Below are 23,984 nucleotides of genomic sequence, written 5' to 3'. Positions count from 1 at the left end.
ATTAACAATAATTCATTATTCTATCTACACCATATATAAAAAATATATTTTTTATAGAATATGTTCCATAGTTCTACCCATGGAATTATATAACTATATAATTATATAATTCAATGGTTCTACCTATATTTTTTATACGGGCTAGAGTTAAGTAGATAACTTCATTGGCACATACATCATTTGTAGTTATACTATACACACAACACACACAATCAGATTTAACAATACTCCATTGATTTCAAAAAAGAAATCACAAATGTTAATTAAAAAGTTTACCTTAAATTTACTCGGGTTTTTAGCTATCTGATAACTAGGTCATAACTTGAACTGACCTATTTAAATTTTGTATATAGGTTCACACGCTAAAGCGATCTCTCTCTGCCAGGTTTTATTCGGCCTGGATTTTGCTCGTCTGCCTCGTTCAAGTTTCTATTATTTAAAATTAAAACTTGTTTTTATTTTTAATTTATTCCAAACAATAAGAATATTTCCATTGTATTTTATAACTTTCATATTTAAATTTAATTTATTTGAAAAATGTCTGCTAAAGTCGGTGATGAAAAGCCAAAGTACAAAGTTGGTTAGTAAATTTTTGTAAATTAGTTGATTAGTATCTCTAATTGCGAAATCGTGAAACGAAATAAAAAAAGATCATCACCATTCGTTATCACTATTTTCCACTATCACTATTTTATTATTTTTATATTTTCTTGACCACAATTTATCGCCATTTCTGATTGAATTAAAATATTAAATTAAATAAAATTATTAGATTGAAATTAAACTTCGTTCACCATCATGAAATTCCTCCAGCTGACATCAACTTGGCGGCCTGGGGCGAGAGGGCAATTGAAATAGCTCGCAACGAAATGCCGGGTCTGATGATGATGCAAAAGGTTTATGGTACCAAGAAGCCGCTGAAGGGGGCCAGGATAGCTGGGTGTCTGCACATGACGGTTCAAACTGCTGTCCTCATCGAAACCCTCGTTGAATTGGGTGCTGAGGTTGGTACAGAAATTAGTGAACTAACACTAATCCTTACTCTAATCTAATTCTAACTGCTAGAAATTAACTAAGCACCTTTTCTTTTGCGTTTTTAATTTATTTTTATTTATATCTTTGTTTTCTTTTTATTCTTTGCCACCAAGGGAACGCTTATTATTATTTAATGAACATAATTGCTAGTAAAATACTTGTTTTAATTTGAAATGCATACATAAATTGCAATCAATCAACTAACCAACCAGTTTTATTCATTTATAAATAATAATTTATAATCAATCATAAATAATTATAAATGTGCAATATAAATTAAAATTATGAATAGGTGCAGTGGTCGAGTTGCAACATCTTCTCCACACAGGACCACGCTGCAGCTGCCATTGCAAAGCGTGGCATACCTTGCTATGCCTGGAAGGGTGAGACAGATGAGGAATATTTGTGGTGCATTGAACAGGTCTGTGTGTGTATGTGTGTGTACATCTATGTATGTGTGTATGTGTTTGTTTCTCTGTGTGTGTTATGTGAGTTTGTGTATGTGTTTGCATGTGTGTGAGTGTTTCTGCAGGTATGTGTGTTGTTCAAATATGCATGCTTGAGTTGAACACACACACACACGCACACACGCACACACAACATAATGCTTCTATTATAGACCTTGTTTTTCCCCGATGGCAAGCCCTTGAACATGATCCTCGACGATGGTGGAGACCTCACAAACATCGTTCATGAGAAACATCCAGAGCTACTGCCTGGTCTCATTTGCTCATTCATTTTTTTTGTTGTATTGTTTTTTGTCTTTTTTTGGTTTTCGAGTGTTTTGTTTATTTTTTTCTTCTGTCCTATTTGGTCCACATGTGTTTTTTTTTGTTTTTCAAGCCCCAGTTGTTATTCTGATTTTTTTAAGTTCTAATATATTTTTCTTGAGATGATGCGGCGTTTTTTTCTTAAATGTGAGATTTTTATAATTTTTTGCTCCATTTTAAAATCTTAAAATAATTTGAAAATAAAATCTTTGTCGCTTGCAATCCTCGGTCGGTCGCAGGCATCAAGGGCATCTCGGAGGAGACGACGACGGGCGTGCACAACCTCTACAAGATGCTCGGCAAGAGCCAACTCAAGGTGCCCGCCATCAACGTCAACGATTCCGTCACTAAGGTGACGATAATTATGTTATATTATTAATTATGATTATTATCGCATATTTATGTTATATAATACTAATAACTATTATAATGATTGTATATTTATGTTATATTATATTTTAATTATTAGTTATTATTGCGTATTTATGTTATATTTTATAATAATTGTTAATAATTATTATTATTATTGTTATTTCATATTTATGTTATATAATTATTATTGTTATTATTCAATGTTATTATTACTATTTATTCTTTTAATTTTGGGGGGCATAACATTGTGATATGTTATAATCATACCATGCCCTTATTTCATCACCATCTACTATGGGCAGAGCAAATTTGACAACCTGTACGGCTGTCGAGAATCCCTGGTAGATGGAATCAAAAGGGCAACAGACGTCATGCTTGCAGGAAAAGTGGCTCTGGTTGCAGGCTATGGAGATGTGGGTAAGGGCTGTGCCACTGCCCTCCGAGCCTTCGGGGCCAGAGTTATCATCAGTGAGATTGATCCTATCAATGCACTGCAAGCTGCCATGGAAGGTCGGGTGTTGTTGTGTTGAATGGCAGCATCAATCTTCATCATATCATATCATCGTCATGTCATTGCAATCACCGCATCATCGCCAGTATGATACATTTGATTCATCATCATTATCACCGCGACGACCACACTATCGTCATCAGGTTATGAGGTGACGACAGTGGAGAATGCACTGAGTGAGGCTCGAATTTTTGTGACGACGACAGGCTGCAAGGATATCATCACCGGAGCCCACTTCCCTCACATGCTCGACGATGCCATCGTCTGCAATATTGGTACATCTGTTTGTTGTTTGTTTTGTGTCTCTCTCTCTCTCTTTCTGCGTTAATGTTGTTGTGTTGTGTTATTTGGACATTGTTGATGCTGTTTTTAATCACACACACACACCACACATATACACATATACTTACATTCACTCACACACACGTACAGCACCCAGTCACACATACTTACATACACACACACACGTGCACGCATACGCACATACCCACAGGTCATTTTGACATTGAGGTGGACGTGAAGTGGTTGAATGAGAATGCGGTGTCGAGGGAGACGGTGAAGCCGCAGGTGGATAGGTATACACTGAAGAGCGGCAGGCACATCATTCTACTGGCCGAGGGACGTCTGGTCAATTTGGGCTGTGCCATGGGGCATCCGAGTTTCGTTATGAGTAACTCGTTTACTAATCAGGTTTGTTTAGCTCGGGGTTTGTATGTTTGTTGGCTCTTGTTTGGCTAGAGTTGGTCATCATGTTCTGTAAACTTGCCACCATCACCGTCATACATCAGCAAAATTAACTTTTTTCCAACTTCGTCATCAACCAGGTGCTGGCGCAGATCGAACTGTGGACGAGGACATCTCACTATCCGCTGGGTGTACATTTCTTGCCTAAAAAAGTACCTCATGATTCATCATATTCGTCTGTTGCCATTATTTATCATCATCATGTTGTGGTTGTTGTTGTTGTTTTCTTCTATTGTTGTTGTTTGTGTTGCTGTGTTTGCGTGACAAAAGTGCGACGTTTTCATCAGTCAGTCAACCCATCCATCCGTCAAGCCATCAATCAATCCATCCATCCACCCATCTTCACAGTTGGATGAAGAAGTGGCCTCTCTACATCTGGACCACCTGGGAGTCAAACTCACCAAACTGACCCCCGAACAATCGGCATACCTGGGAATTCCCATCGAGGGCCCATACAAGCCTGACCACTACAGATATTGATTGATTGATTGATTGATTGATCGATTGGTTGATTGATTGTTTGATTGATCGATTGATCGGTTAATCGATTGACATCAGTAATATTAGCTACACGTTTCGTGATTTCTTTCCACATGCATATTTTAATTTATATTGATTCTGTGAGAAAGTTTATGACGCCAACTTCATTTTATTGGTCGGGTGTTGGTCGAGCTTGGCATTAATTATGTTAATAAACTAGGCTGGCTGGTTTGTTTTTAATCGTTAATGATGATAATGACGTTTTCACAGACGATTTGCAAACCCTGCTCTGGTGTCAATATTTGTGCTAGGAATTTAATTTATCAATTTATTTTTAAAAAAAATCATACGACATCTGTGTTTATTTGTTTAAAAAAGTTATAAGAATTAGAAGCATTGATCAAGCGTATAACAATTTTAGATACATTGTAATAAATACATATATATAAAGTTTGTATATATATACATGAAGTATATATATACATATGTATATTTATATGTTTGAACGCCGTGGGGGTTGAGTGAATTGTTTAAACTAAAATTAACATAATTTAAAAAAAGTTTGGAAGATCGGATTGTTCAGAATTACATTGTACTAGAATTAAGTATTGTATGATAGATGGTATACGGTTCGGATTGTATGCTACTGTGTGTGTACCAACATCAAATGTATCCTACTATTGTAGTTTGTGTGTGTGTGTACTAAATTTAGGGTAGGTACATCTTGAGTATTGAATTTTTTGTTAGCGTAGTAAGATAGCACCGAGTATAAGCCAGTAGTACAAACGTGAAGTGTTATATATGGAATTTGGTATTTGTGTGGTTTGGTGTGTTCACCTGTTACCATGAAATGTCAAACGACGCTGTGAATTATCATCCCTTGGAATGTTTCAATTAGAAAACTAAGCAGTTATCAAAACAAAATGGAAAATGTGAGAAGTTCCGGGCAGTTAATTGATTAATTAATTAACTACTCCGTTAATTAATTAATTGCCCATTAATTAGTTGGTTAAATGAAACGTGTTAAATTATTTTTGGTATATATATATATAAACAATTGTTCGATTTACAAATAAATTGATAGGTAGACCAACCAATATATCTTTTCATTTTCAATTACTTTTCAGATGAAAAAATGAATGAATGAGTGAATGAATAAATAAATAAATGAGAGGAATAACTTATAGATGGACAGAAGAAAAACAGATCTAATATAAAACGCGCTTGTAAAAATGAATGAAACTAAATTTATGAGTGGAGTTTATTAATGATTGTAAGAATTTAACAAATCAGACATTAAAACTAAAAATAACTGGTCTCAAATGTGAAAATATTGAATGAGATGAGTGATCAAGCCCATGTGACTGTGCGTGCGTGCGTGCGTGTGTGCGTGTGTATGTTTGTGCGTATTTGTGAATTAGCATTACTCATGTATGTGTGAGTGTGTGAATGTCTGTGTATATGTGTGTATATGCGTGTATGTGCTTCTGGTAAATTTACTTTAAAAAGGTATTGCAACAGATATGTCTATACATGCAGTGAAGATAAAACATTGAGATTAGTGGTTCAAAATCAATCAATCTATATTAATTAATCAATTAAACAACTAATTAATTAACCAGTTCATCAATCAATCCATCAATCAACCAATTAATCAATCAACCAATTAATCAATCAACCAATTAATCATTCCATTATCAAATTCCACAGAAAATACTAGAGCCAGCCAATCAGATCTTCAGAAAGTAGGTCAGTGGAACTCTATCATCCTCCGTAGTCGAAGACAGAACCAGCTGCCGACATGGGCCTATCGTCAAGAACGACATCTATGTAGGTCAAATAATTATTTTTCGTTTAACCTTTTTTATGTAAATAATTATTTATAAATAATTGTTGAATATAATTATTAATATAATTTTAAGAATAATTAGCGCAGACGGGTTAGTTTATAAGCTCAAAACTTACATGGCCTCGCTTTCGATATTTTCTTCACGTTCCTGTTAAAGAGGAAAATGTTTAGTTATAATAATATTTATTATAATTATAATATAATAATAATTGTTATATAATAATTTTAGTTTTATATAATTATAGTATTATAATATATGTACCATTTAGAAATTTCAATTCAAGTTAAGATTAAGTGTAGATAACATTTCAAGAGAATTATATTTTTAAAACAGGACGGTAACGAATAATTAAAATATTGTATAACAATTAAAATATTATATAATTATAAATATAATATTATATAATAATTATAATATTATAATAAAAATAAAGAACAAATAAATATGAAAAAGACAGACATGGGCCAGTAGAAGCAGACACAGCAGGACAGGATGAGGGCGACGACGAAGACGAGTATGGAGAACGCGATGAGGATGAACCAGAGGAACCACTTGTCAGACCACCATTTCGTTGTCATGTTTCGGCGTGAAAAACAACTCTGTGTGTGTGTGTATATATATGTGTGTATTTTTAAGTTCTGTTTTCTTCATTTTTGGCGCGGAATCAGGCGATTTTTGATTTGAAAAATTTTTGTTTTATTTCATTACTAACTTTGCGGTTTAATATATTTTTACTAAATTTACTACTCATATTACTTGTGTTTATGTGCGTGTGTGCGTGTGTGTTTGTGGTGTGTTGGTGCGTGTGAGTGTGGTGTGTTGGTGCGTGTGTGGTGTGTGTGTTTGTATAGGAGTGTGTATCAGGTTTCGGCGTAGGAAACAACTCTGTGGGTGTTAAAGCGTGTGGTGTGTGCGTGTTGGTGCGTGTTGGTATGTGTGCTGGTGTGTGGTGTGTGTGCTGGTGTGTGTTTGTCTGAATGTGATGTGTGTGTAAGGTGTGTGTGTGTGGTGTCTGTTGATGTATGGGTGTGTAGGCGTGTGAAGATGTGTAGGTGGATGAATTGGTGACAGATGGTGAATACACACACAACAGATGAAAAGTATGAAAGATATAGTAGTCAGGAGAAATGGAAAACCGCAGACTGACCTCGGCGAATTTGTCAACATTGGACACATTGATTCCATTCATGATGCTGGCCACTGTGCTGGCGTCCGTAATCGGCATGGACGGAGAGAGGTTGTTGTCCAAGATAAAGTAGCACATGGAAGATCTGGTGATGTGAATGAGTGAATGAATGAATGAATGAATGATGAATGTTGAGTGATATTTTCTTGCCTTCAGCGGAAAATGAATGAACGAATGAATGAATGAACGAACGAATGGATGAATGATAAGTGAATGAGTGAGTGTGTGAATGAATGAACGAACTAACGAACGAATGATAAGTGAATGAGTGAGTGAATGAATGAACGAACGAATGAATGAACGAAAGAACGAATGAGGAATGGAAATGAAAAAAAATTTACTTGTCGGCAAATCTGTTGCCATTATCGTCTATGTAGGTGCTCACCGGGTCTGCAATCAATTCATATTTCTTTGCCTTCAGCGGAGCATTCAGCTGACTGTTTTGCAGATTTAGCCATTTTTATTTCGTCATTAAATTTTTAAATTCTTAAATATCTCACGAATTTATTTATCATTATTTATCGTTTATAAATTTCAAATTTATTCAAGAATAAAGAGTAGTTTTTATTTCTAGATAATTATTATTTCTAAAACTAGTAACAAGACGCAAGTTCAATTGGAATAATCAATCCTTATTACTTAGCATTAGTACTGTCGTTATTGCTAATACTAGCGTTACTACTACAACTACTACCACTACTGCCTTTGCAGCTATTTCTGTTGCTGCTGCAGTTGTCGCTACTACTGTTTCTGCTTTTGTTATTACTAATTTACTACTTTTACTAACGCTAACAAATTACTATTTACTACTACTACTATTATTACTACTACCACTACTACTGCTGCTGCTACTACTGCTACTACTACTACTACTACTACTGCTACTACTACTACTGCTACTACTACTACTACTAATGCTGCTGCTGCTACTACCACTACTACGGAGTTACTAAATTCATAGTCATAATTCTTATTCTCCATGTTTTATACCATGCAGGCTGTTATGTAAGTTCTCTACGTTAAACAAAGTTTACAAAATTGCAGAATCAAAAAAAAATTCATGCGACTCACAGACCAGACATCGTATGAATGTTACCAGTTAGTTTGAATATTTCGACAAACAATGTTACTCTGATTCCTAAATTACTTCCATTATTACTGTATCAAACTTATGCCACTGCTTGTACTAACTCAGTAAGGTACTGGTTGAGAGCTCTGATCTGATCTGACGACTTGTTGAAGATAATTTTGTACTTGCTAGTTTCTCTTAAAATGTACACCTACGTACGTGTGTGTGTGTGTGTGTGTGTGTGCGTGCGTGTGCACTTGTGTATATGTATGTATACGTGTGTATACATGTATGTATCAGTTATTTGTTAGATACAATATCACGTAATTATGTATTGACATTTCACATTGTTTAATCAAACGAAATCCTTTATAATAACTTTCTTCTAAGTGGAAGTCAGAAGAGAAATTCTACCAGGAAACAGAATTATTTTAAGAACTAGTGAGAAAAATAATTCACAAAATGGTGAGAAAGATAATCAACAAACTAACCAGTAACTTGGCATTGCTGGTTACATCACTGGCAGAAGCTCTTCTCACGCTAACATCGCAGTCGAAAAAACTCCTGTAATAATTTCTAAAGTCCGGATAATTCGTGCTGACGAGCCCAGTATCCGGATTCATGTGGAATGCTAGTCTATCCGTGTAGTCGGAGTTTTCCCCGTAGAAGGTGTCAGTGTAGAGTTGTTTGGGCTGGGTGCTCGTGATCTGGTAGACGTTGTTACGGAAGGGGGGCGGGTCACAGTCCCCGGCCAATAGCTGGACGACAGGGGTGTTGAATGGGGTGAGGTCAAGGATTCCTAAAAGGTTGATGTTGAGGTTGGTTCTTTTTTAATGTTTGGTGCAATTTAAATTGAAATTGTTTAACTGTTGATTGCGTGCTCTGACTCTTCGCGACAATAAAATATAAGGTCGAAAATTTTTCCGAAATTTCATTCCTATTTAGTATTTATTTAACTATTTGTAAACTGTAAAATTATACACAAATACAAACATGCATCTATATCATTCCTACTTTTGTGTAAATCATTCCAAAGCAGACATTTGAAATTAGGAATTTTACAAAAAAAAAAAATGTTTCAAAACAGGGTACGGACCAGTCTTAACGATGAGCCCAGATCCTCTGCACTGCTCCAGCGTGCTGTCGAACTTCGGAGCCATGGTATCCCAGTCAGTGACTCTAACTATCGTGTCCAGCGTGTTCTCTACACTGCTGTTCTGCTTTTTCACGGAGATCTGCGAATGTTGGGAGGAATTGTTGGTCGGGATGATTGTTATTGTTAGTCAACCCTGTTACCATCATAACCATTATCAACATCATTATCATCAACATCACCATCATCATCGTCAACATCATCATTATTATCAACACCATCATCGTCAACATCATAACCATCATAATCATCATCATCACCATCATCATCGTCAACATTATCATTATCATCAACATCGCCATCATTATCATCAACACCATCATCATCAACATCATCAACATCACCATCATTATCATCAACATCACCATCATTATCATCATCAACACCATCATCATCGTCAACATCATCCTAACCATAATCATCAACATCACTACTACTGCCACCACCATCTTACCGTTAATCTATATCTGCCATCATCAAGGTAGGTCAGTCCATTGCTCCCGACGTTGATGGTTCCATCCCTTCCAATACTGAAGATGCTCCGCTTCGGATCTATGTTCGTTCCATTGTAACTGACAGCTGTGTCATTGGTCGGTTGGTTGATTGATTGATTGATTTATTGATTGGTTGGTTGGTCGGTCGATTGATTGGTGGGATTGGTGGTTGGTCGATTGATTGGTTGATCGATTGTTTGGTTAATTGATTGGTTGGATTGGTGGTTGGTCGATTGATTGGTTGATCGATTGTTTGGTTGATTGATTGGTTGGATTGATTGGTTGGTTGACTGTTTAGTTGATTGATTGATTGGTTGGTTGGTTGGTTGATTAATTGATTAGTCGGTTGATTGGGTGGTTGATTGGTTGATTGATTGACTGGTCAGTTGCAACTAAGCAAGTGAATGAGGCAGTGACTCATTGAAAAATTTAATCAGCGTTAAACGAACAAGTTGTCTATCTTTTTGTTTCCTTCACAGAGCAGCACATGCTCAGGACTAACTGCCCACAAATCATTTTGTAATTATAACCGAACTTTCGTGCCACAAAGATTGTACTATCTAAGCCGCACGACGCACTGTTAGTAATCGAACCAGGTCATCACGTAATAACAACGCGATACTCGGCACTCCTACCGACTGAGCTTATTTGTCCAATGAATGTAAGAGACATCAAATGTTTGTGTATAAAAGTTGCTAGACGTCGTCATCATCATCATCATCATCACAATCCTCCTCCTCCTCATCATCATCACCATCATCATCATCACAATCATTATCATCATCAAAATCATCAAAATCATCATCATTACCATCATCATCATCATCATGGTGACAGACCATTGATATTATAGAGGAAGACGGTGCCAGGCATGTCGTAACTGCAGTCGGTGTTGGTCTGGAGGCCGAGGGAGGGGTCTAAGGGGCCTGTCGAGTTCTTCAAGAACAGTTGGAAGGGCCGTGGCTGTTTCTGTGATTGATTAGTGGGAGATGGTTGCCTAATTGATTAATTGGTTGACTGATGGATTAATTGGTTGACTGATGGATTAATTGGTTGACTGATGGATTAATTGGTTGACTGATGGATTAATTGGTTGACTGATTAATTGGTTGATTGATTGATTAATTGATTGATTAATTGGCTGGTTGATTGATTGATTAGTAGACTGATTGGTTGATTGATTGAATATATGTATAGTACACGCTCAAACTTACGCAGATGAATGAGGGCGGAGCTTCACTGAAGACGTTGACCGTCAGCGCTTTGCTGCTGCTGTACAAGCCGCTGGTTGCTATTATCACCATCTGATGATGATGATGATGATGTTGATGTTGGTGATGATGACCGCAAAGATGATGAGGAGGATGAGGATGATGACAAAGATGATGAAGGGAAGGATGATGACGAAGATGATGATGATGATAATGATTATGATGATATAATAACGATGATGATGATAACAACGACTTCGATGATGAGAATGACATTGATGATGACAATGATAGTGATGATATGTGACGCTGATGATGATGATAATAAGGATTAGGGTGATAATGACTTTGACAATGACGATGACGTCATTACGAACCTCATAAACTTCCCCTCTTGTAATAGTTCCATTAATCATGAGCTCGCCAGTGATGGGGTTAACGTAGAACTTGGTGTTTCCATTTGGGGCCATGGTGAAGTTGACCTTTTGATTTCCACCCGTTTTGAAAATCACCACTGGATCGTTCGGGTTTTGTTCCTACAAGTGTGTGTGGTGTGTGTATGTGTGGCAAGTAAATGTATATATATATATATATATATATATATATATATATATATATATATATATATATATATATACTGTTCAAATATATATATCATCGTGAGTGCTGATGAGGTGAGATAAGGCGAATGATATACAATCAACAACACAACAACAATCCACACATCACCACACACACACACACACATACATACACACATCTTCACCTACCTGGTAGACATTAACAATAGGATTGAAATCCACAAATTCAGGATGCGTGGAGGATAACTGAGTGACCTCGACATTGACCATCGTGGTGTTGGTCAGCGGAGGGATGGACGAATCGGCAGCTTGCACGACTATGGTGTAGTTTTTATCTTGCTTGGGTAGGACTGACGTTACGTTAATTACTCCAGTGGTCGAGTTTATCGTGAAGGCTTGGTCATAATGCTGTGTGTGTGTGCGTGCGTGCGTGTGGGCGTGTGTGTGTGTGTTTAAGTGTCACAAAGTTTTTTTCATGATGAGAAGATGAAGTTCGCGCTCTTTATAACTTAATTTCGTTCGCACCAGATTACGTTATAAGAAAAAAAAAATCTCATTGAGACCTGGAGTCACACTGAGAATAGTATAAACGATGGAGGACTTGTTGAAGGGATTGGGATCGTAGGCCAGAACCTGTCCCAGCAATCCGGTGTATCCGGCTGAAGCTGGAAATCTGTAGAAGGTGTTCGTGAAGACGGGGACCAGTGTTTTTATGGGAGTGACATAAACCTGGATCTGGAATTGGTGTAGTTGTCCTGTCTTGCCATTCATCATCATCATCGTCATCACCCCCACCATCATCATCATCATCATCACCCCCACCATCATCATCATCATCATCACCCCCACCATCATCATCATCATCATCACCATTGTCGTTGCTGTTGTTGTTGTAGCAGTAGTTAAATACCGTCGCTATCATGATAGAAATCACAGCCACACAGCCACCACCACCACCACCACCATCATCAGATGGATTAAGAATAAGTTAGTAACGAACGAGTGCAGTTGATGTGGTCTTCAGGTCGACGCAGTAAGCTTGGGCGATGAGATTGTACAGGAGCTGGGTGGAGTCCGCCGAATCGAGTCTCTTCGATAGTACGAAGGTGCCCTACGTACAAAATATTATTGTGAAATCATTTTGGGTGGAATTAAAGATTAAAGGTCAATTACACTCTTCCAAAGTTCAGAGGATTCAACAGAGTGCACAAACAGCGTGTATGAATACCTTAACCATTAGATCATCACGCCAAAAGTATGAAATGAATTATGGAATGATTTTGAAATGACTTCGATATAAAATTAAAATCATTTAAAAAGGTTAATTCATTTATTCTTTAATTCATTCAATCAATCATTTCATCCATTCATTTATTCATCCATCCATCCATTCATTCAAAACTTCCTCAACAAAAAAGTTTTACCGACATTATTTTGATCAATGTAGAAGTAGTCACTGGGGGTGATAAGTTGGTAGGTGACAACCGGGGTGGGGGACGTGCCGTAGGGGCAGGTGGCACTGATGACTCCAATGGTGGTGCCCGTCGGTTGGGTGCTGTTCACTCGGAAGATGTAGTTCTATTGTGGTGCAGGTGATCGATTGATTGGGTGCATGTGTGAATTTATCTAGGTATATATTGAATAGGTACGTACGTATATATGAGTGTATGAATTTATGATGAAATGAACGAAAAAATGAATTAGTGAAAATGAATAGATGTATAAATAAACAAATAAATTAATGGTTGGATGATTTTTTGAATGAATGAATGAATGAATGAATGAATGAATGAATGAACAGACGATTAATGTATGATTGGCTGGCTCATAAAATAACATTCATAATTCATATGCAAACATTTCTAATAGTTCACATGCAAACATTTCTAATAATTTACATGCAAACATTTCTAATAATTTACATGCAAACATTCACAATTCACATGCAAACATTCACAATTCAGGTGTACGCATTTACACGCAGAGTACATACATACGCTGTGTTTTTTGATGATACCCCAAAAATACCAAAAAAAAAACAAAAAAATATCTCGTACCCCATTAACGAAAATGGGTTTCTCCCCATTGAGGGGTAAAATGTTGATAGTCACGTTGGCCAGGGCATACGCGGTGCTGGGGGGCTGTGCAGTGGCCTTGACCTTGTAGGTCAAATTTTTTGAAGAGGGAAGGTCAAGGTAGTTTATAACTTTGGATACCCGCAATGCACCTGATGTCGTTGAGTTGTTGGTTGTTGATGTGTTGGTATGTTCATGTATTGTTGTTGTTGTGTTGTTGTTGTTGTGTTGTTGTTGTGTTGTTGATGTGTTGTTGATGTGTTGTTGATGTGTTGTTGATGTTTTGTTGATGTTTTGTTGTGTTGTTAGGATTCAACTAAATTGTGTTTGTGGAAATTAAAAAACTGATAGTTAGTTTTTAAAGACAGAAGAAGGAATGTTTGAAAGCCGCAGCCATTCTATCTCAATGTCTGACGGGAGTTTGAATCATATTTCCTTTTTTAATGAAAGTCGGATTTGATTTGTTTCTTAGATTTTTTTTTTGAATTTAGATACACTTATTGAGTCAAATGAATAGGTTGGCAAAAAACCAGAGAAAAATAATCACAAAAAAAGAAAAAATTGATTAAACTATTATTCAATTTTTATAAAAAAAATGGTCAAAAATGGCCAATAAAAAATGATTAAAATGAAAAACAAAAAAAAATATTTTACATAAAAATGCTTAATTTAATAAGTAAATAATTCCAAAAAACAGTTTGCGGAAATGAAAAACGAACGAACCGGTAGATCCGTCAATCATGAAGTACCCTCTAGGCGTGCCCGGATTTTCCGTAAGGATGAAATTTCTGATCTGGGAGCTGTCCTTGAGGTAGAAGGCCACAAAGTTGTAGAGGGGAGTGTTAACCGGCTGCTTCTCGATCATCTGGAAGTTGAAGTCGTCTGCCGCTGGGCTGAATACCACTTTGTCGCTTGACTGAGCGATTGGGAGGATGAGGATTGTCACTGGAGCTGTTGGAGAAGGTTGAAATGGTACAAAGGGTTGTTGTTGGAATGTTTTTGTCTTTATTATTATTTTTGTGATTTTATTGGAATAAATTCCTCATTAAAATTATTGAATTCATTATTAAAACCATTAAATTCACCGCTAGATCATTAACCTTGCATGTCATTAACGACTTCGTTGTTATCATTATCTCAAAAATCATCGACATAAAATACAACACAGAAAATTTTCGCGGTGAAACAATAAATTCAAACTGACCAATAGCAGAGAGGACGTCGTTAACGTTATCGGGATTGGTTACTCTCACGGTGACGTTGACTGTCACCTTATCCGATTGGCTGTACTGGATGAGTGGGTTCCTTATTTTGATCGTGCCTATGTCCTGATCTATGCTAAACCAGTCCTGATCAAACATTTGGATGGATGGATGGATGAGTGAGTGAATGAGTGAATGAATGAATGACTGGATAAATGAATGAAAGAATTATTGAAAGGATGAATGAATGAGTAAATTAATGAGTGAATGAATGAATGAATGAATGAATAGATAGATGAATGAATGAATGGACGAATGAATGAATCTCCTCCTTTTCATCATCACTATCATCATCGTCGTCATCATAATGGAATGATCCAACTAACAGCCACAGAAGCCGATACTTCTTGATCATTTTTGTAGACTTTCCAGGTGTTGTAGATAAATGAGTAACTCAGTTTGGCTCTCTTGTCTTGAGATTTGGCGTTCAAAGTTCCTACTAAGGTGTTTGCTGGAGTACCTGAATGAACGAACGAACGAATGAGTGAGTGAGTGAGTGAGTGAATGAGTGGGTGAGTGAGTAAGTGAATGATTGAACGTGTGAACGAATAAACTAATAAATAAATAAAATAATGACTGACTGACTGAATGAATGATTGAATGAGTGAGTGAATGAGTGAATAAATAAACAAGTGAATGCGCGAGTAAATGAATGAAAAATGAATGAATGAACGTAGGAACGAAATAAGTAGAGAGAATGTAAAAATAAGCGAATGATTGAACGCCTAACAGGCTGTTTGATTGACAGGTGAAATAAAATGGTGCTTGAATAAATCATTGAATGGTTCTGGGCACACAAATGTTTAATTTAAAAAGATCATAAAACATTCTAACTGACTAGTTTATAACTTCTTAAACATCTCTACCGTAATAACAAATAAAGGACTATCTTCATCATCATTGCCATGTTCATCATCACCGCCACCACCATCGTAATCATCACAATCATCATAGTCATTATCATCATCATCACCACCACCACCATCATCATCATCATTATCACCATCATCATCACCATCACATCATCATCATCATCATCATCACAACCATCATCATCATCATCACTCACTTTCAATGATGACGTATGTATACTGATCGGGACTGAAAACTGGATTGTGGGAGATGGAGTCCGTGATGATGATGGCAACAAACGTGGTGGCACTCAGTGGTGGCTGACCGGAATCTCTGGCTATGACCTTGAAAGTAAGGTCAAGTTCAGTAGATCACGTGATCTATGAATAACCAACTATATACTAAAAATAGAATTTTAAACTAAAAATAGCGTGACGAAAAGTCAATGATCATTTGAATTAAAACATCGTTGGTGTTTATTCATTCATCCATCCGTCCATTCATTCATTCATCCATCCATCTAATATTATTATTATTATTATATTACGAATCTCTCACTAGCAACTCTCGGACTCATCAACAACAAGCACACAGTGCACGTATAAATGCACGTGAAACAAGGCATCCCCTTCAACATATGCGGTAGCAATAGGATTGCACGTGATATGTGGGGATCTCTTTGCGATCGAATGCGGTCACTGTAGTGACAACGCCAGGCACCTTACCGCTACACCACTGCGCCGCCTAACAATCATCAACTACATTCTCAACCACCACATCCTCATCAACTTACAGACAGCTGAAACTGACCGTGATGTTGTAATTTTGTTCGGGTTTAAGATTTGGTTGGCGGGCTACTTTGATGTCGCCCGTAAATGGGTCCACCACAAAATCGTCTCTGGACCCCGTCTCGATGTAGTAGACGATTTTGCCGAAGTCCCCAGTGTCCTCGTCGGTGGCCGTCACCCTCATTACGTTCGTGTCTGTCGTGTGGTGTGTGTGTGGTGATAGTAGTGGCTGGTTTGTGTGCGTGTGAGTTTGTGTCTGTCGTGTGTGTGTGTTGTGTGTGTGTGTGTGTGTGTGTATGTGTGTGTAATGATAGTATTTAGTATTGCGTTTATTAAACATTTTGTGATATATAATTTTTGAATTTTAATTTATTTTGATATTTTTATTGACCTTATTATTCATTATTAAATGTCTCAATTAAATCATTTTTCATCAGTACCAATTTTCATCGTTATTTATATAACTAAATAAATTAAATTAAATTAAAATAAATTAAATAACTAATTTAATTATATCGATTTATTTGTTTGTTTATTCATCCATCAATCCGCCCGTTAGTCCATCCATCAATTAATCCATCCGTCGAATTCGTCAATCCATTCGTCAATCCATTCTTCAATCAATCAACTCATTTATCCGATCATTCATTCATTCATTCGTTCGTTCGTTCGTTCATTCATTCATTCATTCATTCATTCATTCATTCATTCATTTTTTCATCTAACCAGGTTTCGTGGTCTCGGGAATGGTGATACTCTGATAATTGGGATTGGTGAAGACGGGTGGGTGGTTGTTGGAGTCCTTTGGGTGGGGTGAGAAAAATGTTTTTGTAACACAAATTGGAAGAATTAGTTTGAATTTTTAAAAACCTCATTACGAGAACTTAATCCAAATAAAATTTAATTTAAAAATTGAATTAAAAAATTAGATAATTACTAAATTAATTAAAAGATTTCTTAAATAAGTCGAATTATTAGTGAAACAATGAAACTTAGAGTTCCAGATGAACTGCATAGAACAATATCACAAACTCTATTACACTGATGATGGTAAAGGTTACCGAAAAAAGATTATATGTAAATGTATATATGAAAAACGCAGTCTAAGTTAATTAAATATTTTATTATTAATTTGAATAAATTGAATAATATCGATAAAAGAATTTTTCGAGAAATTGAAAAACTTAGTTATAAACTCAGCAATGCGGAAAATGCGGTGATACTTCATAATCATGGGCTCAAGACGTTTCTGATAAAAATATTTTGGAGAGGCATTCTATGATATCACTTAATGAAGCGCGCTGGCAAGTGACTGAGACGCCCCGGAAACAGAATATCTTCGGTCGAACGTTTGAAAAGCTGTGCTAAAAAGAAAAAGATTTCAATGACGACTTGAATGACTGAATAGAATTGCAATTTTTGACGCTTGCTGGGAGAGAATTCCAGACGTAAGGAGTAGCATGGTGGAATGCACAACTGGCGATTTCGTTTTTGGTTTTCTGTGGTTTGCTTGCTGTTTGTGTTAACATGTAGTAGGAGATCGATGAGGAGGTCGTCCACATATGGCGATGAATCCGAAGTTGAGAATTTGAATACGAGGAAAAATTTGGATAACGGTTTTGTTATAGCAAATCTCTCTCTCTCTCTCTCTCTTTCTTTCTCTCTCTTTCTCTCTCTCTCTCTATATATATATATACTCTCTCTCTCTCTCTCTCTCTCTCTCTCTCTCTATATATATATATATATATATATATATATTTATATATCATTTGGGGTGATAAGTAAGTAGCAATTAGTGAACCGAGACAATAAACATCGAACCGTTGTATTACTAATCGAAACAAAACGAAATAAACTGCACTTTGGCTGCAACGAAACTTAACTAACCATGATGTAGACTCGAACGTTTGTGTGGCCAATTGGAATTTCCGGGTAGTTAACAACACCACAGGCCACCGGAATGTCGAAACTGAAAGTGAGTAATTACTTCGTTAAGATAAATTGGAATGTCATGACCGTCATCATTAGCATCATATACATCATGCGGCTAATTACCATCACTATCGTCCAGATTGATATCGCTGTTATAAAATTTTTATAATTGTCATTATCACATAACTTATTGGCCTAATGGTTAAGGACGCCTGGTTGGTCCTGCTTTGCAGTACCCTGGTTCGAATGCATATCTAAGTATGCTGTGTTTGTTTTATCGAAACATCTGAAGCAGAGCAGTAAGATATAATTACCTTAACATCACAAAAACTTCATTACATCCCAACATCATCACATCCCATCATCACCATTACCACCACCACCATCATCATCAGCAGCAGCAAGCAGCAGCAACAGCAGCAGCAGTAGCAGCAGTAGCAGCAGCAGCACAACTTACTATCCCTGCTTGTTAGGTGTTCTATTGAAATCAACAGGCTGGAGCATTGTGATGGATCCGGTATTAGGGTTGACTCTGAAGGTCGTGTTGATCAGTTGGCTGATGCCGGGACCGAATTGATAGTAATACACTCTGTCTGATATCATTGGTCTTAATGCGGCCTGTGTAGTGTGGTGAAGTGTGGCTGTGGTGGGGTTGTGGCTGTGGTGTGGTTGTGTTGTGGATGTGTTGCAGAGTGGTTGCGCAAAGTTAATTTTTTTGCTCACTTCGCAATTTAAAATCTGATTTTTTTTAAATTGAAATACTGTCGCACTGTTTTGAAAATCCATTTTTCAAGTTTAGTCTTAAGGCTAACTTACATTTTTTCACTCAACATCACTGCTCTAGTTAATATAACGCTTTAAACTTAAACTACACATTTAAATTGCAGAAAAAGTCGACTGGAGATAGAGTTTACTAAATAAGTACAAGCCCCATAATAAGTAGCCAATACTAATCTTGTATAAATTAAGTACGAGCACCCCAAAAGTAATAAGTATCAAATACTAATCTGGTATAAATTAAAAATACACCCCTTGAACTGACCCTGACAGTGACTCTTGGCTGCATGTCAGTCGTGCCTTCGGGCACGTAGGTGATGTAGCTGTCCGAATCAAAGACAGGGTAGTTGAAGTTGTGGTCCTTGATGTTAATGAGGATGGAAGTGGTGGCAGTAAGTCCGCCGCCGTCTGTGGCCTGCACCTGGAACAAGAACGTCGACTGCACGCTGTAGCTCAGTGGGCTGCTCAGTGTTAGGATTCCAGAGTTTGGATCTATAGAGAAGCTACGTGTGTGTGTGTGTTGCGTGTGTGTGCTGTGTGTGTGTTGTGTTGTGTGTGTGTTGCGTGTGTGATGTAGTGATGTATCTGGGACAAGGGCTGCTGCAGTAATGGTGATTTTGACATTACTACCGTTGCAAATGATGATTATGACGACGACTTATAATGATTACGATGTTAATCATCATCATTGTTAGTGATTCGACGTGATGTGACGATTAAGATGACTTGACGATAAAGATGGTACGTTATATCATATCAGGAACGGTGATGGTCTATACAGTGTGGTATGATGATCATGATGACTGAGTGTGTGAGTGTATGAATGAGTGAGTGTATGAGTGAGTGTATGAGTGAGTGAGTGAGTGAGTGTATGAGTGAGTGAGTGAGTGAGTGAGTGTAAGAGTGAGTGAGCGAGTGAGTGAGTGAGTGAGTGAATGAATGAATAAATGAGTAAGTCAGTGAATGAGTGAGTGAGTGAGTGAGTGAGTGAATGAATAAGTGAGTGAGTCAGTGAGCGATTGAATGAGTGAGTGAATGAGTGACTCACTATTTATCGCTGTTATCTGTGCTGATTATTTTGTACGTTATCTTTCCGTTGTCTCCAGGGTCATCGTCTTGCGCCTGTTCAGCGAAGGTACACCATATTTATCATCATCTTCATCATCATTATTGCTATTATTATCACCACCACCATCCCCAACATCAAATCATCATCATCACCACCATCATCATCATCATCACCACCATCATCATCATCATCATCATCATCATCACCATCACAATCATCACCATCACCACCACCACCACCATCATCATCATCATCTTTATTAGTTTTACCACCATCAAAATCATCATAATCATCATTATCATAATGTTTATCATCACCCAGAGAAAACATCTCCACACATAATGACCCCCCACACCCTCCACAAAATTCCCAACTGACCCTGATGTAACTGCTGATCTGACTGTAGACGGGGGTGTCGTCGAAGATGCTGATGGGGTTAAGAATGTTGGGGAAGTAGGGGGCGTGGTTGTTAGGGCTGGTGATGTAGATGGTTATTGAGGCCATACTCGACCTCCTCTCTGCCGTCCGCGTTTCCCTCGCCACGATCTGCCGGGTAGGAATTGGAGGGGGGAATGGGGTTGGAGAGAGGAATTTGGATGAAATGATATTTTAGGATATTTAAAAACAGAATGTGGCAATTAATTAATTGATTAATTAATTTTTTGATTAATTAGTTAATTAATGGATTAATTAGTTAATTAACTAATTAAAAAAATGAGTGAATGAAATGCTAAAAACTTAATGCGGATAACAATATAATATTAAAAAAACACGGAATGTATCTAGATGTAGACACGGAAAAGATGCACCTAATTCCCGAAAACAGACAGACGACATGAAATTTGACAACCGAGCAGATCAGCCGACGAAGGAAAAAAAACAACAAAAGGAATGTATATTGAAATAATGGATAAATTAATTTAAAAAAATTATTAATTATTTAAACTCTCAATTAATTAAATAGCCAATTAATTAACTTACTCATTCCTTAATTGACTCATTGAATATAAATAGCGAAACAAAACAGCCACGAGCCAGCAGATAAATAAAGAAACGAAACGGCCCAAAAACTAACGGTAAGATTCATCGTCTTCATGACGTCATAACGAATGAATTCTGGTTTGGCGACCTGCAGGGCTGCGGCCACTGAACCCTGGCCAAAGGTGGGACTGACCTGGAAGATGCCGGGCTGAAGAGGAGGGAGGTGGTTGAGGGAGAGTTCGAAGTAGGCGTTGTCTTGCTGGGAGATAAGAGGTATTGTTCGTTAAGTGTTTGTTATTATTATTATTATTGTTATTGTTATTATTGTTATTATAGTTGTTATTGTTATTATTGTTGTTATTATTATTACCATTTACATTTCTTAGTAGTTTTCGGAGGTTAATTCACGTTACCAAAACATTTAGTAAAAGAAGCAGTTCACAGCATATTATAAGGATTAAATCGACATAACGAGAAGTAAGTATTTATAATTATTTATATATAAAAAATAATTTACCTATTTATTTATTTATACACACACACCACACAAACACACACACCACACACACACACACATACATACACACACACATATATATATATATATAATCCAAAAAACAAAAAAAACTATATAACAATTGTTTTATTTAACAATGGATGTATTAAACAGAAAAAACTATTTTCTACAAACACTATTTAACGTTTGGTAATAAAAGAACTTTGATAGTAAAGATTTTGGAATTGTAATGACGATGAAGACGTGGCGAGTCTCTCCTCCAGCCCACTACTAACCAGGTCCAAGTCGGTGACGACGATGGACACCCCGGCCACGGTGGCCAGGTAGACCAGGCCCTCGGAGACATTGGCTGTGTAGGAGGACTGCGAGAAGATGGGGGCGTTGTTGTTGATGTCGATGATGTTGACGTTGATGGTCGTCATGCTGTAGACGCTCGACAGCTGGTTGTTCACTATTTGTGTGGCCTGTGTGTGTGCGTGTGTGTGTGGTTTATCTGTGTGTGTGTGTGTGTGTGCGTGTGTCTGTGTGTGTGCATTTGTCTGCACGGGGCTCAGATGTGATGTTGAGATTAATTTGTAAACGTAATTTAAGCTTGTATATATGAGGATCTACTGAATCGTATTTTTAAGCCGCATATTTATACACTTTGTTTATATTATTTTTGTCGGTAGAAACTTCTCATCACACGCAAGAGGTATGTTCAATGTCATGTATGTTATCCATGTTCTGCCTACTTGGCGTTTGAACCAGGTTGCCGCGGAACTGAAGAACATTTGACGAAGTACTTTATCTTCTGAGCTAACAACTTCTTATTAATGTCATAAATTTGGAAAAATATCAGTAACCTAATAATAATATCAATACTAAAAGTAATGTTGTATTCATTGTTTATCAAATAACACTGCATCTCAATGACATCAAAGAAGGTGGTATCAAATGACCTTGATGTTGATGGCGTATCTTGACCTCTGGCTGTTTTCGTCGAGGTTGATGTTGGGGCTGTTCCTCCTCAACTGCACCGTGTACGTGTCCCCGTTCAAACTGGGGTAGCCCAGGGTGAACCAGTTCTTCGTGTCTTTAAATTGGTAAATGTATGAGAGGTTGGATTTTTAATTTCGTAGAAATCTGAGTTTTGTTTAAATTATTGATAAGTAGTTTATTTATTTATCAACTCATTTCTATAGAAGCCTTCTTTTCTATCCATCCATCAATCAATCCATCCATCCATCCATCCATCCATCCATCCATCCATCCATCCATCCATCCATCCATCCATCCATCCATCCATCCATCCATCCATCCATCCATCCATCCATCCATTCATCCATCTATCCATCCATCCATCCATCCATCCATCCATCCATCCATCCATCCATCCATCCATCCATCCATCCATCCATCCATCCACGAACCTCCCTCGAGGGTCAGTTGCAGCGAATTTCCAGGCCCTGGTGGACGGGCATCTCTCACTTGGAAGGACATCAAACTTGTAGACTGGTGATGATGATGGTGACGATGATGATAGAGACGATGATGATGATGATGATGGGAATGATGATGATGATATTGATGATAACAGTTATGACGAAAATGATAGTACCGATGAAGATGGCAATGACGATGTGGTTGTTAATAGTGACAACATGATGAGGATGATGACTATGGTGATGATGTTGATGATGACGATACCGGAAGTGATGTTGACCTAATGACCCCGACGGCAATAATGATGATGATGATGGTTGTTAATGATTGTGATCACCCACAATCATTAACGATGATGATGATGATGCTGGCAATTGATAATGATACACATTAACGACGATGATGATAGTGCTGGTAAATGGTAATGATAATGATCACCATTCAATCCACATCTCACCAAATCATTGCCAAGTTCAGGAACGTTGACAAAGTATGGAGTGCCGATGAAAATGGGCCTGGAGTCCTGGGAGTTCTCAACCGTCATGATGACGTTCGTGGAATCCGTCAAAGAAGGATTGCCTTGATCCTGTTATTGTTTTAAAATTGAAAGTTAAACTCATTACAAATTGAAAATGAAACTGACGGGAAACCCACCCTGGCGATAAGGTAGAATGAATAGTTGAGATTAAAGTCCAATCTTTTGGCCAAGATGATACTTATCCGACTGCGATCCGGAAAGCCGCTGATGTTTGATTGGCTGAGAGTGAAGTAGGAGCATATATTCGAGGCCTGTAATTGGTCAATGTGATTGTGTGCTTTGTGCGTGTGTGAGAAAGAGAGAAAGAAAGAT

The 23,984-nt window shown here is 37.3% G+C and overlaps 2 protein-coding genes across 2 annotated transcripts in view; one reads left to right on the top strand and one right to left on the bottom strand.

Moving 5' to 3' along the window:
* The first annotated feature begins 384 nt into the window (after window positions 1–384).
* HELRODRAFT_185575 (hypothetical protein) lies at window positions 385–4,267 on the top strand. The gene is made up of 10 exons (XM_009019039.1): window positions 385–580; window positions 814–1,004; window positions 1,328–1,456; window positions 1,655–1,754; window positions 2,045–2,157; window positions 2,480–2,687; window positions 2,832–2,963; window positions 3,182–3,378; window positions 3,513–3,584; window positions 3,781–4,267. Exons 1-10 carry the CDS (start codon window positions 538–540, stop codon window positions 3,910–3,912), a joined length of 1,317 nt encoding a protein of 438 aa, XP_009017287.1. The 5' UTR covers window positions 385–537; the 3' UTR covers window positions 3,913–4,267.
* The window catches only part of HELRODRAFT_191702 (hypothetical protein), a gene marked incomplete at its 5' end in the record, with an annotated part of 21,906 nt that continues 2,188 nt past the window's right edge, over window positions 4,267–23,984 (bottom strand). Inside the window, 34 exons of the mRNA XM_009019038.1 lie at window positions 4,267–5,738; window positions 5,878–5,909; window positions 6,222–6,361; window positions 6,910–7,033; window positions 7,290–7,385; window positions 8,140–8,228; window positions 8,509–8,816; window positions 9,114–9,252; window positions 9,625–9,749; window positions 10,504–10,633; window positions 10,879–10,968; window positions 11,253–11,411; window positions 11,646–11,858; window positions 12,020–12,191; window positions 12,457–12,567; window positions 12,885–13,034; window positions 13,514–13,683; window positions 14,255–14,482; window positions 14,736–14,880; window positions 15,120–15,253; window positions 15,863–15,989; window positions 16,456–16,628; window positions 17,160–17,235; window positions 18,321–18,402; window positions 18,823–18,983; window positions 19,408–19,645; window positions 20,191–20,264; window positions 20,590–20,757; window positions 21,287–21,451; window positions 21,985–22,173; window positions 22,651–22,784; window positions 23,122–23,203; window positions 23,592–23,720; window positions 23,789–23,923. Of these exons, the coding sequence (XP_009017286.1) occupies window positions 11,818–11,858; window positions 12,020–12,191; window positions 12,457–12,567; window positions 12,885–13,034; window positions 13,514–13,683; window positions 14,255–14,482; window positions 14,736–14,880; window positions 15,120–15,253; window positions 15,863–15,989; window positions 16,456–16,628; window positions 17,160–17,235; window positions 18,321–18,402; window positions 18,823–18,983; window positions 19,408–19,645; window positions 20,191–20,264; window positions 20,590–20,757; window positions 21,287–21,451; window positions 21,985–22,173; window positions 22,651–22,784; window positions 23,122–23,203; window positions 23,592–23,720; window positions 23,789–23,923 (3,084 nt within the window). The 3' untranslated portion in view covers window positions 4,267–5,738; window positions 5,878–5,909; window positions 6,222–6,361; ... (8 more) ...; window positions 11,253–11,411; window positions 11,646–11,817. The remainder of the gene's footprint in view (window positions 5,739–5,877; window positions 5,910–6,221; window positions 6,362–6,909; window positions 7,034–7,289; window positions 7,386–8,139; window positions 8,229–8,508; window positions 8,817–9,113; window positions 9,253–9,624; window positions 9,750–10,503; window positions 10,634–10,878; window positions 10,969–11,252; window positions 11,412–11,645; window positions 11,859–12,019; window positions 12,192–12,456; window positions 12,568–12,884; window positions 13,035–13,513; window positions 13,684–14,254; window positions 14,483–14,735; window positions 14,881–15,119; window positions 15,254–15,862; window positions 15,990–16,455; window positions 16,629–17,159; window positions 17,236–18,320; window positions 18,403–18,822; window positions 18,984–19,407; window positions 19,646–20,190; window positions 20,265–20,589; window positions 20,758–21,286; window positions 21,452–21,984; window positions 22,174–22,650; window positions 22,785–23,121; window positions 23,204–23,591; window positions 23,721–23,788; window positions 23,924–23,984) is intronic.

This window comes from Helobdella robusta, assembly GCF_000326865.2.
Source record: "Helobdella robusta unplaced genomic scaffold HELROscaffold_23, whole genome shotgun sequence".
Classification (NCBI taxonomy): Eukaryota; Metazoa; Annelida; class Clitellata; order Rhynchobdellida; family Glossiphoniidae; genus Helobdella; species Helobdella robusta.
The sequence above is the reverse complement of the archived record's forward strand: the minus strand, read 5'-3'. Positions and strand labels throughout refer to the sequence as shown.